At 39.0% G+C, this 21,227-nt stretch overlaps 1 protein-coding gene across 6 annotated transcripts in view; it reads right to left on the bottom strand.

The window, feature by feature from the left end:
• The window catches only part of KIAA1958 (KIAA1958 ortholog), a 231,923-nt gene that overhangs the window by 88,630 nt on the left and 122,066 nt on the right, over positions 1 to 21,227 (bottom strand). For 4 of the 6 annotated variants that reach the window (XM_037797923.1, XM_037797925.1, XM_037797926.1 and 1 more), the window contains one exon: positions 9,597 to 10,788. In XM_037797923.1, the coding sequence (XP_037653851.1) occupies positions 9,597 to 10,764 (1,168 nt within the window). In that variant the 5' untranslated portion in view covers positions 10,765 to 10,788. Of the gene's footprint in view, positions 1 to 9,596; positions 10,789 to 16,311; positions 16,407 to 21,227 lie in introns of all 6 variants that reach the window. The other 2 variants (XM_037797927.1, XM_037797921.1) reach the window with 1 other exon arrangement.

The raw sequence follows: 21,227 nt of genomic DNA, 5'->3' as shown, positions 1-21,227 counted from the left end.
ATGGCCTTAAGACTGTAACTGTGTAACCAAATAAACCCCCTTTTATAAAAGCCAATCCATCTCTGGTGTTTTGCATTCCGGCAGCATTAGAAACTAGAATACTGTGGCAATTAAAAAAATCAAGTACCTACAAATAAATTCAACCACAAATATAAAACACCTCTACACTGAAAATTACATAACTTTACTAAAAGAAATCAAAGGGGACCTAATGAGGTGGAAAAATATTCTGTGTTCACAGGTAGGAAGGCTTAATATTGTTAAGAAGTCAATTCTACCCAAACTGAGCTACAGATTCAATGCAATTCCAATCAAAATTCTAACAACCTATTTTGCAGACTTGCAAAAGCTAGTTATTGAATTTATCTGGAAGGGAAAGGGGCCTCAAATTGCTAAAAACATTCTAAAAAAAGAACAAAGTGGTAGGACTCACAGTTCCCGACTTTAAAGCTTACTATAAAGCCACAGTAGTCCAAACAGGATGCTATTGGCATAAAGATAGACATACTTATCAATGGAATCAAATTGACAGTTCAGAAATAGATCCCCAGATCTATAGTCAACTGATTTTTGGTAAGTCCCCCCAAATCCACTGAACTGGGACAGAACAGTCTCTTGAACAAATGGGGCCAGGAGGACTGGATATCCATATTCAAAAAAAAATGAAAGAGGATCCCTACCTCACACCCTATACAAAAATTAACTCAAAGTGGATCAAAGACCTCAATACAAGAGACAGTAACATAAAACCCCGAAAAGATAAAGTAGGGAAACATCTTCAAGACCTAGTACTAGAACCTTACACCCAAAGCACAAGCAACACATGAAAAAAACAGATAAACAGGAACTCCTCAAAATCAAAAGCTTCCATTCCTCAAAGGAATTTGTCAAAGAAGTGAAGAGGCAGCCAACTCAATGGGAGAAAATATTTGGAAACCATGTATCTGGTAAGAGACTGATATCCTTTACATATTAAGAAATTCTACAACTCAACGACAGTAGTACAAAGAGCAATTTATAAATTGGGCAAAATATACAAAAAGACATTTTTCCAAAGAGGAAATACAAACGGCTAAAAAGCACATGAACAAATGTTGATCTTCACTAGCTATTAGGGAAATCAAAATCAAAACCACAATAAGATATCATCTCACGCCAATAAGAATGGCTGCCATTAAACAAAAAGGAAACTACAAATGCTGGAGAGGATGTGGAAAAACTGGAACTCTTATTTATTGCTGGTGGGAATATATAACGGTATAGCCATGTGGAAGACAGTTTGGCAGTTCTTCAGAAAACTAGGTATCAAGTTACCCCACAATCCAGCAATTTCAATTCTTGTTATATACCAAGAAGATCTCAAAGCAGTGACAGAAACAGACATTTACACACTGATGTCCACAGTGGCACTGTTCACAACTGCCAAGAGTTCAAAACAATCCAAGTATCTTTTAACAGACGAGTGGATAAACAAAATGTGGTATATACATACAATGGAATACTATGCAGCAGTAAGAAGGAATGAGGTCCTGAAACGTATAACAGCATGGATGAACCTCAAAGACATAATGCTGAGTGAAATAAGTCAGACATAAAAGGAGAGACAGTATATGTTACCACTAATATGAATTCCCTGAACAATGTAAAATAAGTGTGTTACAATGTTGACTATAGGGGACCCAGAGATATATAGAAGCTAGTGAAGGGGGAATGATAACCTAATAGGTACAAACATGATAATGAAGGTGAAGTTAAAGGTATGGGAATGGACAGGGGTGATGACTGTTCATTAATGGGATTATAAGCATCAGTGCCATGTTGAAGGCGAACATGATGGAAAGTGGTTGTTTAAACGCATGTATCCCACAGATTAGCACTGCAGATATAAGTAACTGTTTACATGATATACTTTTAAGGTATGACACTGGTACAAAGAGTTAACAACAGAGTGGTTTATGGAGAAACTATGCATTACACATTATAGACCATATTTAATAAGAATACCTTACCAGAACTACACTAATACTAGGGATGAATAATTAGGGGCTGATAAGAGCTTTAGGGTGTTTTGGGTTATGATAATTGTTTAAAAGTGAGAGTGATGATGATTGTACAACTGAGTGAAGATAATGTGAGACAGTGGTTGCTTATCTTGGACAGAATATATGCTATGTGAATCAGGAACCCCCTACTTAATAAGTCAAGCCCTCGATCTTGAAGCTTGCTCCTGTGAAACTTATCACTGAAACAGAGAGGCTAAGCCTTCCTATAATTATGCTTAAGAGGCACCTCAAGAGAACCTCTTTTGTTGCTCAGATGTGGCCTTTCTCTCTCTAAACCCAATCCGGCAAATAAATTCATTAACCTCCTCCCCTGTGAGGACATGACTCCCAGGGGAGTGGATCTCGCTGATGACGTGGGACATGACTCCCAGGAATGAGCCTGGCCCTGGCATCAAGGGATTGAAAATGCCTTCTTCACCAAAAGGGGAAATAGAAATGTAATGAAATAAGATTACAGTAGCTAAGCGATTTCAAACAGAGTCGAGAGGCTATTCTGGAGGTTTACTCTTATGCAAGCTCCAGTCAGATATTCCAAATGGCCACAGTATGCCATGCCCTAACCAACAGTAGTCCTGAAATACCTAGGTCACTATCTGAGACTCATACAGTAAAGTTTCACTCACTAAGTATATATTTCAGAATCTTAAATTCACCAGAGTGTTCCTATGCCAGTCAAGTCCCAAAACGCAGAGACAACAGCCTCTTTAAGAACATCAAGCTGGTGCAGCTCACTTCCCCATAATGTCAACACCCCATTTCAATATGAACAGGTAAGGTTGGTCACCACCTAGATGTTCCTGAAGATCAAGAAAGTGATTAAATGGGGGGGGGGGGTTGCAACAGACAAGATAGGATTTAACAAAGGATTATGAATACTGAATCTTTTTTTTTTTAATTTAATAAATTTTATTTTGAAATAAATTCAATCTTACAGGAACAGTTGCAAAAACAGTACAAACCCCATACATAGAACTCCATCATACCCTGACCCCCCTCCCCGAATACCCCTATCCACCACCTTTAATATCCCGTCACACTAGTTTCTTTCTTTCCCTCCGTCTCTCTCTCCCTCCCTCCCTCTCTATCATCCATCATCTATTGCTCTGTCCTCTGAACATAGGAGAGCAAGCTGCACATATCTTTGAACAAACAATATAATTCACATATACCTTTCCCATGGACAAGAACATTCTTTTATGCAATCTCATTAAGTGCAGCTAAGAAGTTCAAGAAATTCAACATTGATATAAAGCTTACATTCTATATTTCCTTTTTTTTTTCTTGAGTCCCATCTGTGTCCCTTCGAGCCTCCTCTCCTCCATCCTCAGATCCGATCCAGGATCATCCTTGGCATTTAACTGTCATCTATTTAGACTGTCTTTTCTTTTTTTCAATTGTGGAAACATATATATAGCCTAAATCTTCCCATTCCAACCCCTCCCTAGCATTCCATGAGTGGGATTAATCACATTTAGAATATTGCAATGCTATCACCTTCCCACCATCCATTACTAGAAGTTTCCCTTCACCCCAAGCAGAAAACTCTCATTTCTTAACTCCCCATTGCCCCTTCCCCCACTTCTCAGAACCCCAACTCTACTATTCATCTCTATGGTCATATTCTCTGATACTTTCTTTGTGTTTACTGTGCGGCCTAAATTTAACATCTTAAATCCACAACAATCTTGTTTTTCTTTGATACCAACTTAACTTCAATGTGACACATAAACTATGGTCCTATACTTCATCATTCCCCCACCTTTATGTAGTTCTTGTCAAAAATTACATATTTTACATTGAGTCCCAAATCACTGATTTATCATTACAGTTTATGTATTTTAGATCCTGTAGGAAGTAAATAGTGGAGTTATAAATAAAAAATACAGTAGTATTGGTATTTATATTTACCATGTGATCTTTACTGGAAATCTTTATTTCTACATGTAGTTTCAGTCAATTGTTTAGTGTCCCTTCCTTTCAGCCTGCTCAACTTCCTTTAGCATTTCTTATAAGACTGATAACTGGTGATGAAGTCCCTCAGCTTTTGATTATCCGGGAATGTTTTCATCTCCCCCTCATTTTTGTCCTCCAGGTGTTTGTGAATTCTCCAAGTCTCTGATGGTTATTGACTTCTATTTGTATTCCATTGTGGTCAGAGAATGTGCTTTGAACAAATTCATTAATTTTTTTTTTTTTTTTTATTTTATTGAGGCTTGTTTTTATGTCCCAGCATACGGTCCATTCTGGAGAAAGATCCGTGATCACTACAGAAGAATGTGTGTCCTGGTGACCTGGGATGTAATATTCTATATATGTCTGTTAAAATTCTCTATATCTATCTCTCCTTTCTTTGTTTCCCTGTCAGTAGGGCTCCCTTTAGTATCTGAAGTAGGGCAGATCTTTTATTGGCAAAATCTCTCAGCATTTGTTTGTCTGTGAAAAATTTAAGTTCCCCCTCAAATTTGAAGGAGAGCTTTGCTGGATAAAGTATTCTTGGTTGGAAATTTTTCTCTCTCAGAATTTTAAATATGTCATGCCACTGCCTTCTCACCTCCATGGTGGCTGTTGACTAGTGACTACTTAGTTTTATGCTGTTTCCTTTGTATGTGGTGAATTGCTTTTCTCTTGCTGCTTTCAGAACTTGCTCCTTCTCTTCAGTATTTGACAGTCTGATCAGAATATGTCTTGGAGTAGGTTTATTTGGATTTATTCTATTTGGAGTTCGCTGGGCATTTATGTCTTGTGTGTTTATATTGTGTAGAAGGTTTGGGAAGTTTTCCCCAACAATTTCTTTGAATATTCTTTCTAGACCTTTACCCTTCTCTTTCCCTTCTGGGACACCAATGAGTCTTAAATTTGGACATTTTATTTTATCTACTGTGTCCCTGAGATCCGTTTCGATTTTTTCGATTTTTTTCCCCATTCTTTCTTTTTTCTTTCATTTTCTGTTCTGTGGTCCTCGAGGAGGCTGAGTTGTTGCTCAACTTCCTCTAATCTTGTACTATGAGTATCCAGAGTCTTTTTAATTTGGCCTACAGTTTCTTTAATTTCCATAAGATCTTCTATTTTTTTACTTACTCTTGCAATATCTTCTTTATGCTCTTCTAGGGTCTTCTTTATGTCTTTTATATCCTGTGCCATGCTGTTCTTCATGTCCTTTATATCCTTGCCATGCTCTCGTTGCTGGTCTGTAGTTCTTTGATTAATTGTGCCAAGTACTGTGTGTCTTCTGATCTTTTGATTTGGGTGTTTGGGTTTGGGTTCTCCATATTGTCTGGTTTTATCATATGCTTTATGATTTTCTGTTGTTTTTGGCCTCTTGGCATTTGCTTTACTTGATCTTTAATTTGTCAGAATTGCAGTTTGGTGGCATACGCTTTCTCTAACTAACCAGCAGATGGTGTCCATGAGTCACCTATTCCCCTCAAGTCAGTTCTCCTCAACTTTGTCTTTGTGGTGTTTGTGGATCTGATTCTTGTGGGGTCCAATTGGTGCACTTAATTTGGATGTGTTGTCAGTGCTGTCCGCCCTGAATGAGGGGCGTGTGTCTGAGCAGTTAGGGAGGAAGGGCAGCTTTAATAATCAAACCTCCCAGGTGTTCCCAGAAATTTAAGGCTGTTCTCTGCCGCTGACCCAAAAGTCCTTGGTATTGGCACAGGTTCCCTGGGATTTCCGAGTGGTTCCCCCTTCCCTGCTGTCCTCTTCCAGGACCTCTGCTGAGGGAGGGAGGGCCGTGCCACGTCACAAGTGTGCGCCGGCCTCCAGGGAAGCCCTGGGATGCTAGGCTGTGCAGGGGTGTTCCCAGCCTGCTTCCAAGACAGTTGAATGGGACACATTAACATCCCCCTTTCCACACAGCTCCGCCCTCCCATCTCCGGGACAATCAGCCGTGGGTGTATTAAAGGCCACTGTCCACGGCTGATATTGTGGCATGTGCACGGTGCTGCAGGAAAGACTCCCTGTCACACTAGGTTTCTTGGAGTGGCTCTGTGCTGTGGGTTCAGCCCTGGGCAGGAGTGCCCCTGCCCGCCAGGGAGATGGCTGCAAGTCATGTGTTTTTTTCTCCTTTTGGCTCCCCTTTGCTCCCCTGGGCCTGAGACAATCAGCAGTGGGTGTGGGAAGGGTATCCTCCACGCCAGACACCGAGGCGTTAGCCCAGCCTGCTCCTGTCGTATCTGCAGCTGCTTCCGGGCTTTTCTTTTTTTTTTTTAAAGAACTAGTCCGTCTCCAAATGGCAACCCACCATTTCCCCACACCGCAGCATGGCCAAGGGACTTTCAGCCGACTCAGTCACTTGTTTCAGAGTGCAGACTCCTGGTTTCACCAAATGCACGGGGTCCCTGTAGATTTAGCAGACCCTGTCTGGCTGGTGCTACTCTGGAAGTGGTGTTCTGGGTCACCTTCTGTTTTTTATCTAGTATTTTTCATGAAGGTGTTTTCTGCCCTATCTCACCTAGCCGCCATCTTAGGTTCTCCTCTGAATCTATATATATATATATATATATATATATATATATATTTTTTAAATGCTAGGGTATTAGAACAGCTAGAAGGAAATAACTGAAATGGTAGATCTGTAACCCATAACATTCTTTTAAATTTGCTAACTACTTGTTAAATCATACTTTGAAAGTTATCACTGTTCTGTATGTATGATAATTTTCACAATAAAAAATGTATTAAAAAGAACACCTCAGGACCATTCCACAGGAAATAGTAGGAAATTCACATTACCATTTATTTCTTCCTACTATTTTTCTTGAAGTTGCAACTCTAAACCAATCCTCCCTGTGACAGTAAAGCAAAGTTATAGTTAATACTACTACATATTATATGCTCTGCTTTGCCGTGCCTAATCTTTAATAGCTGTTATAAGAAGTGCAATTTCCATGAGAGAAGGGAAAAAACATAACAGAATGTCCTCTACACAATAATAAACAGACGAAAACTATTTCTTTTCCAAATAGGATGAATTTTTTTCCCCAAATAATTACATAGCAAGATATTCAAATGTGGTTTAATAGTTATATACTACTCACTAGGCAGATGCAAGAAAATCTTTGCTTTACAGGGGTTAAGTTAGTGGAAGGGTATGCAATAGAAATATATACTGGACCAATATAAAATTAAACTGACCAGTTTCCAAAACAAATTTATGAATTCTACCTTCAAATATAAATTAAGTGGGAAGGTAGAAAACTCTGTCAAGCTAAGTTCCCTATTTTACAGATAGATAGATAGGGAAAAAAAGAAGATGAAAAGTAAACGAACCAGATTCCTAAGTACAACAGGTACTACTTATATCCTATATGTAAATGCCAAGAGTCAGATTTTCTAGTACAAAGACTTTCACCAGCCTAAAAAAAGGTAACATTTTCTCTGGGGATATGAAAATTAACCAAAGGCCTTGTGGAAGGGAAGGAGGGAGGAGGGATGGGAGGGAGAGAGGGAGGACAGGAAGGAAAAGAAAAAGACAACTCATAGATTGGGAAAAAAGTATTTGCAAATCACTTATCTGATAAGGGACTTGACCAAGAATATATAAATAACTTTTACAATTAATACATACACACAAAAGACAATACAACTAAAAACGGACAAAGGATTTACATGTACATTTTTCAAAAGAAGATACACAAATGGCCAATATGTAAATGAAAAGAACTTCAACCTCAATAGTCATTAGATAAATGCAAATCAAACCACAGTGAGATCCAATGTCACATCCACTAGGATGACAATTACCAAAACAGAAAGAAATTAACAAGTGCTGATGAGGATGTGGAGAAACTGGATCCTTCCTGCACTGTTGGCGGGAAAGAAAAATGGTGCTTAGCCGTGGAAAACATTTTGGGTGCTCCTCAAAAAGTGATACATAGAATTATCCAGTGAGCCAGCAATTTCAGTCTTAGCAGTTACTTGAGCAAAATAAAAATGTATGTCCGTGCAAAAACTTGTATACAAATGTTCATAGCAGCATTACAAAAAAACAGCAAAAATGGTAACAATCCAAATATTCACCAAATGCCGAAAGGATAAACAAAGTATGGTATATCCACACAAATAAAATATTATTTGGCAACAAAAAGTAAAGAAATATTGATAACATGCTACAACACTGATTAACCTTGAAACCATTATGCTAAGTGCAAGAAGCCAGTCACAAAAGACCACATAGTATATGATTCCACTTATATGAAATATCCAGAATAGGCAAATCAGTACAGACAGAAAATAAATTGGTGGTTGCCAGGGCCTGAATGAAGGGGGAAGCGAGTAGTTTCTGCTGATGGGTAAAAGGTTTCTTTCTGGGGTGATTAAAATGTTCTGAAATTAGAAAGTGATTAAAATGTTCTGAAATTAGAAAGTGTTCACTCAAACAGTGAATTGTATGGTATATGAACCATATTTCAATAAAGCTGTTATTAAAAAAGAAAGAATAATAAACTAAAAACCATAATTGTGATTCCGTATATGACTATTTTCAGTGTACGTTTTATTAATAAAACCATGACAATGTCAGAAAAATCATTAACTGAAGGTTTACTGCAGGACTCTTAAAGTTGACACTAAAATAGGGAAAGCATGTTTGCAAAATCTAAATTCTAGTAAGTTATAGGGTAAAAGTCACAGATGCCTCAGGCTTCTAAGGAAGCTTTTCCCAAAACACTTAACTCTCTTGAGAGGGACTAAAGGAAACCAAAATGTACCAAGATTTCTGCTTTCTCGATACTCCTCATATCTATTCATCCTTGTCTGAGTTTCTACTTCTGGCCTGTCATTACATTTGAATCATGAACCCAAAAGCATGAGACCCAAACCTTTATATAACATTAGCTCAGATTAAACAGATACTACGTGTTAGAATTACAGAACATTAAAATGTTAGAATTACAGATAGGGGTCTTGTGTAATTATTTCCCTCTCCCCTCAATCCTTTCCAGTTAGGCTCACATATTCCAGAAATACAAGTTATCTGATTCTCATAAATATTGAGAGAAGAGATCAAATACTTCTTTTAGAAATATTTGTAGCTTTTATTTTAAACTTGTTTCAAACTCCCACACCTTCTAAAACAAATGGAAATGCCAACTTGTTTCAGATAAATAAATAATGGAAAAACATTAGGTCTATCATCATTATTTGCCTAAGTCAACATCATTTTGGCTTCAAACCACAACCAAATATCTTAATACCATATTAGAGGATAAAAAAGAAAACCTTTCAAAACTAACTTTACTATATAAAAGCCTAGTCAGATATCAATCTTAAATCTAGCCATGCAACATCAACAGCAAAATTCTACAGCTATCCATTCAGCACTAAAGTACATCAACTGGATGGATGGTCTTATCTATTCAGATGAACTTTATATTATCACCTGGATGTGAAGCACTGAATTATTTCTCTCTCTCTGAGAATAAGGAAGGCTGGATTTCTAGCAAGCTGAGCCAATGGTTTAAAGGTACTGACGGCGCGGGATTCTCTGTATGTGTGTGGATGAGGAACCCCGCGCCAGCTCACGTGCCATACCTGGTATGCACTGTGCCGTGGCCTCCGTGGTTATGGTTGGAGCAACTGTGGGCTGCTGCTGACTGGAGCTCACTTCTGGCTCAGTGTTAACCGAAGGAGAAAGGGCTACCTCACAGGAGGAGACCTGGCTGGGCAGATGGGGCAGGAACTCTTCAGAAGCCACTTGGTCATCCTGCCCAGGCAGCTGCAGGGCAGACAAAGGTATGCTGATCTGTTTGTTGGGATGGGATGTGCTCACGGGCATCTGCATTGCCACCTGCTGGTTGGTGCCATGGACACCTGGAGGTCCTCTGTTTGGTGAAGCCAGAGATACCCTGGCGGTCTTCTGGACAACTGGCCTGGAGATCATAGAGGGGGATGCAGACACACTATGTGCATCTAGCTCTGTGCTGATGGCAGATGTTACATGGGGAATCAGCTTAGCAGGTCCTACACAGGAGGGGCCAGCGTGAGTCTGAGACTTGGGTTTTGCCATCTGCGTCAATGACAGGGCTGGTCCATCCACCCCCCCAGTCAGCTCTGCATTTGCCACAATATAATAATCTTCGGGAATCTCTTGCTTGATTTTCTTGATGATGACATCATTGCTGCATTCATCAACCATCTGAACCTGGGAGCTTGAGTGGAGAGAAGGGATCACTGCAGGCCTTTTTCGAGCAATGCTTTGAGGCCTTTGGGTTTGGGGTTCAAAGTCACTGTCCTCATCTGTAACAGAAGATTCACACACCATGTCAAACAGGGTATTTTCATCTTCATATTCTTCAACGGCCTCATCCAGTTCAGAAGGCTCACTGCAGTAAGAAAAGTCACAAGAGTCTCTGGTCCGGTTACAGTCCAGCTTTGCTTTCACTGGCCTCCCGGGGTACCTTTCGACGGGGCTGGTCTGTGTCTCGGAGGGCACCCCAATTATACTGGGACTGTCAGAGTTAAAACTTCGGTTATCCTGGAAACAGACCCTCTCTTGGGACCCAGCTCTGCAAGTAGCTGTCAGTGGCCAGTGGTAAGCATGGCCGGCACTACAGCCCCACATTGCTGTCAGGTTCCCATGGGAACCTTCGGAAAGCAAGTGTTTCAGGTTTGGAATGAGGCTGCAGATGGTCCCATGGCTATGGGCCCAGCTGACCAGTTTGGACAGATTCTCAGATGAGGTGTGAAGGCAATCCTCCATGTTACAGGATCAGCAGCGTCTTTCCTAAAGGGAAATAACCAAAGTAAGAAGCCATTATTACCCAAGACACTCCCATATCTCAAGTACTTCAATTTCATCGAACTATGACCATTTGACATCAAAAAGAAATGCACTCCAAATATCTAGGTAATATCACTGCATATGGACAAGGACTGGAAGAGAATAAGGAAAAAGGAAAAAGCTGATGTCTTATGGTTGTAGGATTTGAAGATAAATTTTGTTAGTTTTCTTTATTGTTATAATAATGTCTGCCTAAGAAAGAAAAGGGGGAGGTAGGGAACAATTATGCTACAGGAAAAAACAGGAGGTGAGATTTTCCATGGTATATTTCATTTTCCAAAATCACAAAAAGAGACATTCAGTCAGTCTTTCATAATAAAATATGCACCGAATTATTTCTATTAACCAAGATGATTCACTTCCAACTCTACTCTTTGGCATCAGAAACCTCATTACCAGAGGCAGAGCAAATAAAGGAGGTTTGCTCCCCTTCTAGGATCAATGCCAGAGAAGGGAAATTGATCCTCTGCTGAGCCCCAGAAAACAAATAATGCAACTTGGAGTCTAGGGAGAGGATGAGGCGCTAAGTTTGGGAGATGGGTAAAGAAAAGTCTTTAGCAGAGAAAGGAGAGCTGATTGGGAGGTGATGTCCTGCTGGGTGGTCTCTGTTGGGGACAGAGGCAAGCAGGCCTGCAGCCTCCTCACTGTCTGGAATTCCTGAAGCGAAGGTGTGTCTGGTGTTTTTCATCATCTCAGGTTCCCACGTGTTGAGGACAACCAATAACAAATGGGAGTAAATCATTCCTTGTCAGGCTGGGGTCAGAGAGAACCACTTGCTATGGATCCTTGACTAAGAGTGAGGACACCACAAAGGGTGGGAAAGCAAAATGGGGCTGAGGGGCCAGCAAGTGCAGGGACAGAGCCTCTTAAGGCTCTGCTGAGACGGAGACCTGAGGAAAGTCGAAGACGGAGGCGTGAGGACTGTGATGTGCCTGGATATCTGCAGCTGTGGATGACGAGACCCCTTCACTGGAGGTGGACTCTGCACCAAGGCACCCAGCTCTACGTGCAATGCAGGTGATCGTGTGAAACACATCTGAGCCTCCAGGGCTCCCCACCATTGGAGGTAAGTTCAAGTCCTTCAACATGTTATAAGGTCTCTGAGAAGTGACACAGCCACACCTTGAGCCTCAGTTCCCACTGCCTCTGCCTCGTTCTCGCTTCTTGTGGTCTCCTTTTCTTTAAACAGTTTCTTGCCCCACTGAGCCTCTAGAAATTTGTTCTTCGGCTTGATGTGCAGCCCTTCTCCTTCATTACCCGGCAATCCCTTTAAGACTGACTTGGGGTCTCCACCTGTTGAAGTCTTTCCCAACCCCTTTTTGCCTCAGAGATTTACTCAGATTCCCTTCGCCCATGCAGCCACCACCCCTTGAGGAGCATTGCCTTTGAACTTAGACTATTATCCATTACCATCTTGGTACTACTATCATTTACTTCCTGGCCATCTCCCTCACTTGAAGGAGTCCCTGAGGACATGGGCCATGATTTGGTTATTCATTCATCAACGAAGACCTACTTGAGAATACAGAAATTAATAAAACATGGTCCTGTGCTTGAGACCTTATATAATCTACTGTTCTCACATATAGTTGGTGCTGAATAAATGAATGAAGAATGAATAAATGAATACAACATAGAGCCAGCATCATAAACACCTAACAAAGTGAACATATAAGACACTCAGGTAAGAAACATGAAATTACTTCCAATCACTTTTCTCATAAATCATTCAAAGGATCAGAGGTTTTCTCACCAATGGTGTAACCAAAGCACAGCAGTCTTGTGTATTTAGGAGAGCAATACATGAGCAACAAGATTTCATGAAGCAGCACAATAAACAGTGACTGTGTCAGGAACTTCAAATTCTAGTCCCAGAACTGTTCACTGTGGCCTTGGAAAAGTGGCTAATTGGCTCTGGGCCTGAAATAGGGACTTATTTCATTTACAGACTTTTCAAACAAGTTTGGTTATAGTAGAAATGCAGATAAAAAGAAAGACTGGTTTTTATTTTGAGTTTCTTAACATGTCTACTTAATTGGTATGGCAGACTGCTACTTGCCTATCCAGCGTCCAGTCTTTCATTCCTTATAGAGAAACCCCAACTTGGCACAGCAGTAATGCATTCCACAAAATCACATTTACTAGATTCTCTTGAAGTAGAGTTGGCCACATGATACAGTTCCAGCCAATGAGATTTCAATGGAAGTCACTGGGTGAATTTGTCTGGTTTGTCCCTTTTGCCTTTGCGCTTCCCTTTCTTCCTCCCCGGAACAAAGACACGATGGCTGGAGCTCCAGAGGCCATCTCAGGAGCATGAAACAAAAACTTAAGGATGGGAGAGAAGAATAGCCAGGAGGAGTCTGGGTCCCTGGTGACACCATGGAGTGGCTGCAGCAGCCTGAACTGATATCTTTTATATTTAGATGAGAATCCTTTCTTTTTTTGCACCACATAATTGAACAATTTGCACGACTGTTTTTCATATAGGACTCCACAAATAAATTCTTGGGAGGTCTACAATTCTATGTCAAATGTTTAAAACTGTTTTCAGCTTGATGTTAATTTTAAAAGCCCAGTAATAAAAGCATATTATGAATCATCTGAATAATCACTTTATATCCAAGTACTGCCATGAGATTTCAGCATCCTTTGCCTTTGTGTCTATACCTGCATTGGTGGCCGTAACAACCTAAAGTGACAGCACTCAAATCCCAATTTGTTAGGAAACGTGTTTACCCGCTGTTAGGTTCATGCTGTATTCTTTTCACAGGTATAAATATAAAACCTCTCTTTTGCACTGATAACTTTCAAATTAAAGGCTTCATGATTTGACACCATGAAACAGCAAGGTAGGATGGTAGAGTAATAAGCCACTTTAAGTGTCATAGGCTGACGAGAAAAGAAAAATAATTGAAATAAATGACCTATGTTTATACAAAGGGAAATCACATACATTATGGCACAGTAGTGGAAAGAAGATGCTGCAGCAAATATAGAAAAATGTGGCAGAAATGAAACATGAAATTATATAAGCAGGTAGAACACAAAAGAACCCACACAACAACCAAATCAATACCTTTGCTGAAGTCCCATGGGCAAAAATAAAAAGGAAAACAAAAACAAAAACAAAAACTAAACTAAAACACTATAATTAAAAGAATGAAGATAAAGTGGATAAAATTATAAATTTCATTGAAGCTTATCCACTTAATTCTAAAATATTCACCAACCTTTGAGAATAAACAGTAGTAATTACAAGTAGCTTTTATTACATTCTGAAATTCACTAGCAATTTTATGAAGAGGCTCTTAAACTTTTCTTGAGTACAATAAAAGGGAAATTTTTTTTCCAGGATTACTACTAATATATTTCAACTAGGCAACTAATGCTAAATGGTAGTTATGATGGCATAATTAGCTAATACTCAGGGCAAATTAAGTGAATTGAGTCCAAGCTGACAAGGAATAGCTATCAATAAGCTGCAATATACTTCAAGTTTAACACAAAATTAAATCAATGATACGATTACCAGGGAATTCCCAAAATGCTGAGAATAAGTTGTTTCTATAATTTTCTGATTTCCTTCAACAGTCTGATGATAAGCACTATGCTGAAAAATAATGCTTTTTCTACATTGCCAAGAATTTGAAAATAACTTTATATATTATTTTCCCTTATCTGACATGGGCAATAATTGGATTAGAAACTCAGCTTCACAGAGTTATCAAGTAACAATGATTCAAGTAGTCCAGGCTGGCAGTGCATAGGTTAAATTTGAGTTTTGATTATCCTAAATTAGCAAATGAAGCTACAAAGTTATTAATACCACACTGTATGTTAGGCAAGCACACATTCTGAGTATTTGTACTATTAAAGTCAAAATCAGAAACACATGAAGTATAGAATCAGACTTTCTACCATTAAACCTAACACTGACCATTAAATTTCAGTAGAACAATGTAACAGTAATTTTTACAGACAGTATTTATTGAAAAATTATTTGCTAAGCACTGTTCTAGGCTTTACATATGTTTCCTAATTCCAATAATCATAAAATTTAGGTAAATTATTATCCTATTACAAATGAACAAATTAATTTACCTGCACAAAGTGAAAGGCAAAGCACAATTCGAACTTCACCTTACTCCAAAGCCCATGTTCTCAACCACCCTAAACACTGCCTCTAACACTATAAGAGTAGAAAGATGTTGCCTCAGGTCTGTTTTCCTGCCACATTAATTTGAGTTTATGTTGATTTTATAGTTTTAGTTAAATTGACTTTGTAAGCTGTTTGGTTTATAGGTATATCAGAGCTATACGAATAAATATAAGCTATAAGCGTAAGTTTTATGATTCTACATATTTAAATAAAATTCTAAGAAAAATGATTTAAGACAGCACTGTACATAAAGAAGGTCCTAGATGAAATGGACAAATTAACTTAAAAATACAAATTACTAAAATTGACACAAGAAGAAACAGAAGATTTGAATAGCCACATGTCTATAAAAGAAATTGTTCTTCTTAAAAAAAGCAATAAAAACCTTCCCCAAAAGAAAGCCCAGGTGGTTTCACTGATTAATTCTATCAAACATTCAAGAAAGAATAGTAACAATATTATGTAAATATTTTCAAAAACTTGAGAGGGGTCATTATCTGACTTGTTTTAGAAGGCCAGCATAACTGTAATACCAGAACCTGACAAAGGTTTACACTAAAGAAAATCAGAGAGCAATATACCTTTACAAAGTATTAGTAGGATGGAAGAAGATGGCAGCATAGAGAGGAGGGCAAGTTAGTTAGTCCCCAGAGCAACTAATAAACAACCAGGAACAACTAAACTAGTAAATGATCTGGAATAACTGCTGGGGGACAACCGCAACTGTCCACACATCATGCACCAACCTGGACTGGGAGGAATGCCTGAGATCACAGCATGGAATCCGTGAGTAAAAACTGCAGATGCAAGCCAGGAGCTCCCGTCCCCCACAGCCTGAACTGCAAAGCCTCACTGAGACAGAGAGCAGCACTCTCTGAACAAGCAAATATACCTCAGTCCAGCTCCAACTGGGGTTTTAATTGGGAAATGTGGAATGATCAATGCAACCTGCAAATCCCCAACAAGCAGACAGAGGCTTTTAGTGACAACTCACCTTGAAGAGCCAGGGGACTTCTCTGTCTCGGGAGGGGGAGCCCAGAGGACCGGGTGCTTCTCTGGCCAAGGGTGAAAGTGGGGGCTGTGGACTGACCCTGAAAAGGGGTTTTCTGTCCCTTTTTCTCTCTCTCAACCTGGGCGGCTCAGTGGAGAAAGCCTCAGCCATTTTCAGCTCACAGTGCTCTGACCCAGACAAGGGTGGAGACAGCAGAGTCAGAGAGAAAAAGAACCTATCTATATGCAAATGAAAACTCCCTAGGGGGCATATCTTCCCTAAAAGGAAAGAGGTGGTGCCAAGCTCTACTACTCACCTTCCATTAAGAACCAGATGCTGGAGCCTGAGAGAAAACAGCTATGGGCTACACGGCCTTACAACAGTGGGGAGTGACAGGCTGACAGGAGCCACCTGCTGGGCAGAAAAGCACAGGTGTGTCAATCCTCTAAGACAAACCATCAGGGAAACCAGATACTAAATATTTCTTCCTTCTGGGACCTGAGCCTGTTCTGGTCTGAAAACCTGATTGGGGTAAACAAGGAAACCAGAAGCCTAGACAACAGAAAACTACAACCTACACTAAGAAAAACAAAGTCATGACCCAGTCAAAGGAACAAACTTACACTTTAACTGAGATACAGGAATTGAAACAACTAATGCTAAATCAATTCAAAAAGTTTCGGGAAGATATGGCAAAAGAGATAGAGGCTATAAAGAAAACACTGGTCATACATTAGGCAGAAATCGAAAGTTCAAAAAAACAACTGGCAGAATCTATGGAAATGAAAGGCACAACACAAGACACAAAAGACACAATGGAAACATACAACAAGAGATCTCAAGAATCAGAAGAAAACACTCAGAAACTGGAGAAAAAGCCACCTGAAATCCCACACACAAAAGAACAGATAGAGAAAAGAATGGAAAAATTTGAGCAATGTCTTCAGGAATTAAATGACAACACGAAATGCAGTAATGTATGTGTCATGGGTGTCCCAGAAGGAAAAGCAAAGGGAAAAGGGGCAGAAGCAATAATAGAGGAAATAATCAATGAAAATTTCCCATCTCTTATGAAAGACATAAAATTACAGATCCAAGAAGTGCAGCGTACCCCAAACAGAAGAGATCTGAATAGGCCTACACTGAAGCACTTAATAATCAGATTATCAAACATCAAAGACAAAGAGAGAATCATGAAAGCAGCAAGAGAAAAGTGATCCATCACATACAAAGGAAGCTTGATAAGACTATGTGCAGATTTCTCAGCAGAAACTGTGGAGGCAAGAAGGAAGTGGTGTGATATATTCAAAACACTGAAAGAGAAAAACCGCCAACCAAGAATCCTATATCCGGCAAAACTGTCCTTCAAATATGAGGGAAAGTTCAAAATACTCTCTGACAGACAATGACAGAGTTTGTGAACAAGATACCTGCTCTACAGGAAATACTAAAGGGAGCACTACAGACAGATAGGAAAAGACAGAAGTGAGAGGTTTGGAACACAATTTTGGGTGATGGTTGCACAGCAATGTAAGTACACTGAACAAAGATGACTGTGAGTATGGTTGAAAGAGGAAGGTTAGGAGATGTGGGATACCAGATGGAAAGAGGAAAGATAAAAACTGGGACTGTATTAACTCAGTGAAACCTAGAGTGTTCAACAATTGTGATAAAATGTACAAATATGTTTTTTCATAAGGGAGAACAAATGAATGTCAACCTTGCAAGGTGTTAAAAATAGGTAGGTACTGGGGGAAAAATACAATCAATGTAAACTAGAGACTATAATGACCAGAAACATTGTATTATGCTTCCTTTAATGTAACAAAGGCAATATACCAAGGCTAAATGCATATAAGAGGGGGGCATAAGGGAGGGGTACAGGACTCTTGGCATTGGTAATCTTGTCTGACTCTTTATTCTACTTTAGTTTAACGTTATCTTTCCTTTTGTTGCTTCCTAGCTGTCATGCTTTTTTTTTTCTCTCTTTCCTTTTTCTTTTTCTTTTGTCTCTCTACCTTCTTTGACTCTTCCTCCTTCTTTGTGGAAGAAATGGAGATGTCCTTATATAGATAGTGGTGAGGGTTGTAAATACATAAATATGTGACTATGCAGGGAACCATCGATTATTTACCTAGGACTAAATGTATGGTGTGTAAAGAAAACCATCTTAAAAAAAATGAGCTGATGATGAAACCCTCAGGGCACTATATTGAGTGAAACAAGTCAGACACATAAGGACAAATATTGTAGGGTCTCACTGATATGAACTAAATATAATATGTAAACTCACAGACATGAAATATGTTACCAGGATATAGAATAAGGCTAAAGAATGGGGAGCAGTTGCTTAATATGAGCAGAATGTTCAACTAGGTTGAACTTAAATGTTTGGAAATGAACAGAGGTGATGGCAGCACATTGTGAGACTAACTAACAGTGCTGAATGGTGCGCGAATGGGGAGGAAAGGGGAAGCTCAGAGTCACATATGTCACCAGAAGGAAAGCTGCAGGTTAAAAGATGGGAATGTATAAAACAGTGAATCTTGTAGTGGGCAATGTCCATGATTAACTATACAAATATTAGAAATATCTTTCATGAACGAGAACAAATGTATGATGCTGTAACTAGAAGTTAATAATAGAGGGGCATATAGGGAAAAATACATACTTATTGCAAACTATATACTACAGTTAGTAGTATTTTAACATTCTTTCATAAACTGTAACAAATGTACTATACCAATACTATGAGTCAACAATGCAGGGTGGATGGTTAGGGATATGGGAGGATTTGAGTTTCCTTTTTTTGTCTTTATTTCTCTTCTGGAGTAATGAAAATGCTCTAAAAATTGAAAAAAAAATAATTTTGGTGATGGTTGCACAGCTGTATGATGGTACCATGGGCAACTGATTGTATACTTTGGATCTTAAGATAATTGTATGGTATGTGAACAATGACAATTAAATAAAAGGATAATACATTATAACTAAGTAACCTTTCTTCCAGGAATGCAATGTTGGTAGAATATTCAAAAATCAACCAATGAGTTTAACAGGAACTCTCTCACACATTGCTGATGTGAATGCAAAAATGGTAAGCACTTTGGAAAACAGTTTGGCTGTTTCTTACAAAGCTAAACACAGGCATATCAAATGAAGCAGCAATTGTACTCCTAGGTATTTATCCAAATGAGGTGAAAATATGTCCAAACAGAAACTTGCTCAAGAATGTTTATAGCGGCTTTATTCGTAATTGCCCAAAACTGGAAGCAATCAAGATGTCCTCCAATAGGTGAATGGATAAACAAACTGTGGTACACCCAAACAATGAACTATTATTTAGCAAGAAAAGTAAATGAGCTATCAAGCCATGAAAAGACACAGAGGAAATGTAAATGTATATTGCTAATATTAAAAAGTCAGTCTGAAAAGTCTTCATAGTATATGATTCCAACTATATGACTTTCTGGAAAAGGGAAAATGATAGAAACAGAAAAATGAGCAGCAGTTGCCAGGGTTTCAGAGGGAGAGAGAAGGGTTGAAGAGGTGAAGCACAGAACATTGTTAGGGTCGTGCAAGTGTTTTATGTGATGCTGTAATGGTGGACACATGACAGTATGCATTCATTAAAACCCACAGAACTGTATAACACAAGGTATGAATGCTTGGTCAACTACAGACTTTAGATAATAAGGTTCATCAATTGTAACAGATGCACCAGAATAATGTTAAATTACTTAACTAATGTTAATAATAGGAGAAACTGTGCACAGGAAATAGAGAAGAAAGGGGGGATATGAGGGAACTCTCTGTACTTTCTCCATAATTTTTCTGCAAACCTAAAACTTCTCTAAAAAATAAAGTCTATTTAAAAAAAAAAATCTATCAATGTAACTCACCACATTAACCTAAGGAGAAAAACCACAAGATCATTTCAAGAGATGCAGGAAAAAGCATTTGACAAAATTCAACATTCATTCATGATTTTTAAAAAATTCTAGCAAAGTGAGAAGAGTAGGGAACTTCCTCAAACTAATAAAGGGAATCTATGAAAAATCTACAGCTAATTAAAACAACAGAATTGTTTGCTCTTGAGACTGAAAATGAGGCAAGGAGGCCCACTTGCATACTTGTATTCAAAATTGTACTGGAAGTCCTACTCACTGCAATAATGCAAGAAGAAGAAATAAATGGCATAAAGACTAGAAAGAAGTAAACATGTCCCTATTTGTAGATGATTTGGCTGTTTACATAGAAAAAGGAACACCCAGAGAACCCCAAAAAACTGCTAGAACTCAAAACTGAATTAAGCAAAGTCATACGATACAAGATTAATATAAAAAATCAATTATTTTCTCTATATTAGCAGGAAACAATTAGAAAACTGAATTCAAACAATTATAATTACAATAGTGTCAAAATGTACATCTTATATATATTACCCATAACATATATTATGTATATTTTTAATATATTCATGTTTGTGTAGATATATCTGAATGGAACGGAATAAAGAATTCAGAAATAGTCCCACACATTCAGTCAACTGATTTTTGACAAAGGTGCCAAGGCAATTCAATGGGAAAGGAAAGTCTTCAGCAAAAGGGGCTAGATCAACTGGTTAACCATATGGGGCGAAAAAACCCACATCAACCCCTAGTTACACCACACACAAAAATTAACTTTAAATGGTCATAGAATAATATCATCAACATGGTGACACAAAACATCTACTGAAAACTCACCCCACAGATTCAGTAAAACAAAACAAAACAAAAACAAATCTCATTTGCTCAGAACTCTAGAGGAAGGTAAAGACTGAAGAAGGATCCCACAAATGCTGAATCAAAGAAAGAGAAAACAATCAGGCAGGAAACTTCCGTTGTGGCCGGGACGGTCCTCTTCCCTCCCCCTCACTTGGCCTCATGCAGCTTGGAAGTGCCCAGAGGCAGCTGCTGGGATCTCCCACCTCCCACTGGGGAAACAGTCTACGAAGTCTCTCACAGCACTGGGACAGCACCCCACTGACACAGAGACCCAAGCCCACAGGAACCCACGGCAGGACTCAAGCCACTGGGGAGAGCGGAATGCAAAAAGGGAGCAAGGAGGAGCTTCAAAAATGGAGGATTAGGGAGGGAATGGCAAAATCTATTTCTTTCCCCAAAGCAGCAAGTAGACAGGCAAAAACTGTCCAAAACAACTGCTTGGGGACCCGGGAGACAGGGGAGA

Source organism: Choloepus didactylus, chromosome 10 (assembly GCF_015220235.1).
Source record: "Choloepus didactylus isolate mChoDid1 chromosome 10, mChoDid1.pri, whole genome shotgun sequence".
NCBI lineage: Eukaryota > Metazoa > Chordata > Mammalia > Pilosa > Megalonychidae > Choloepus > Choloepus didactylus.
This window is presented reverse-complemented; position numbering and strand designations above follow the sequence as displayed.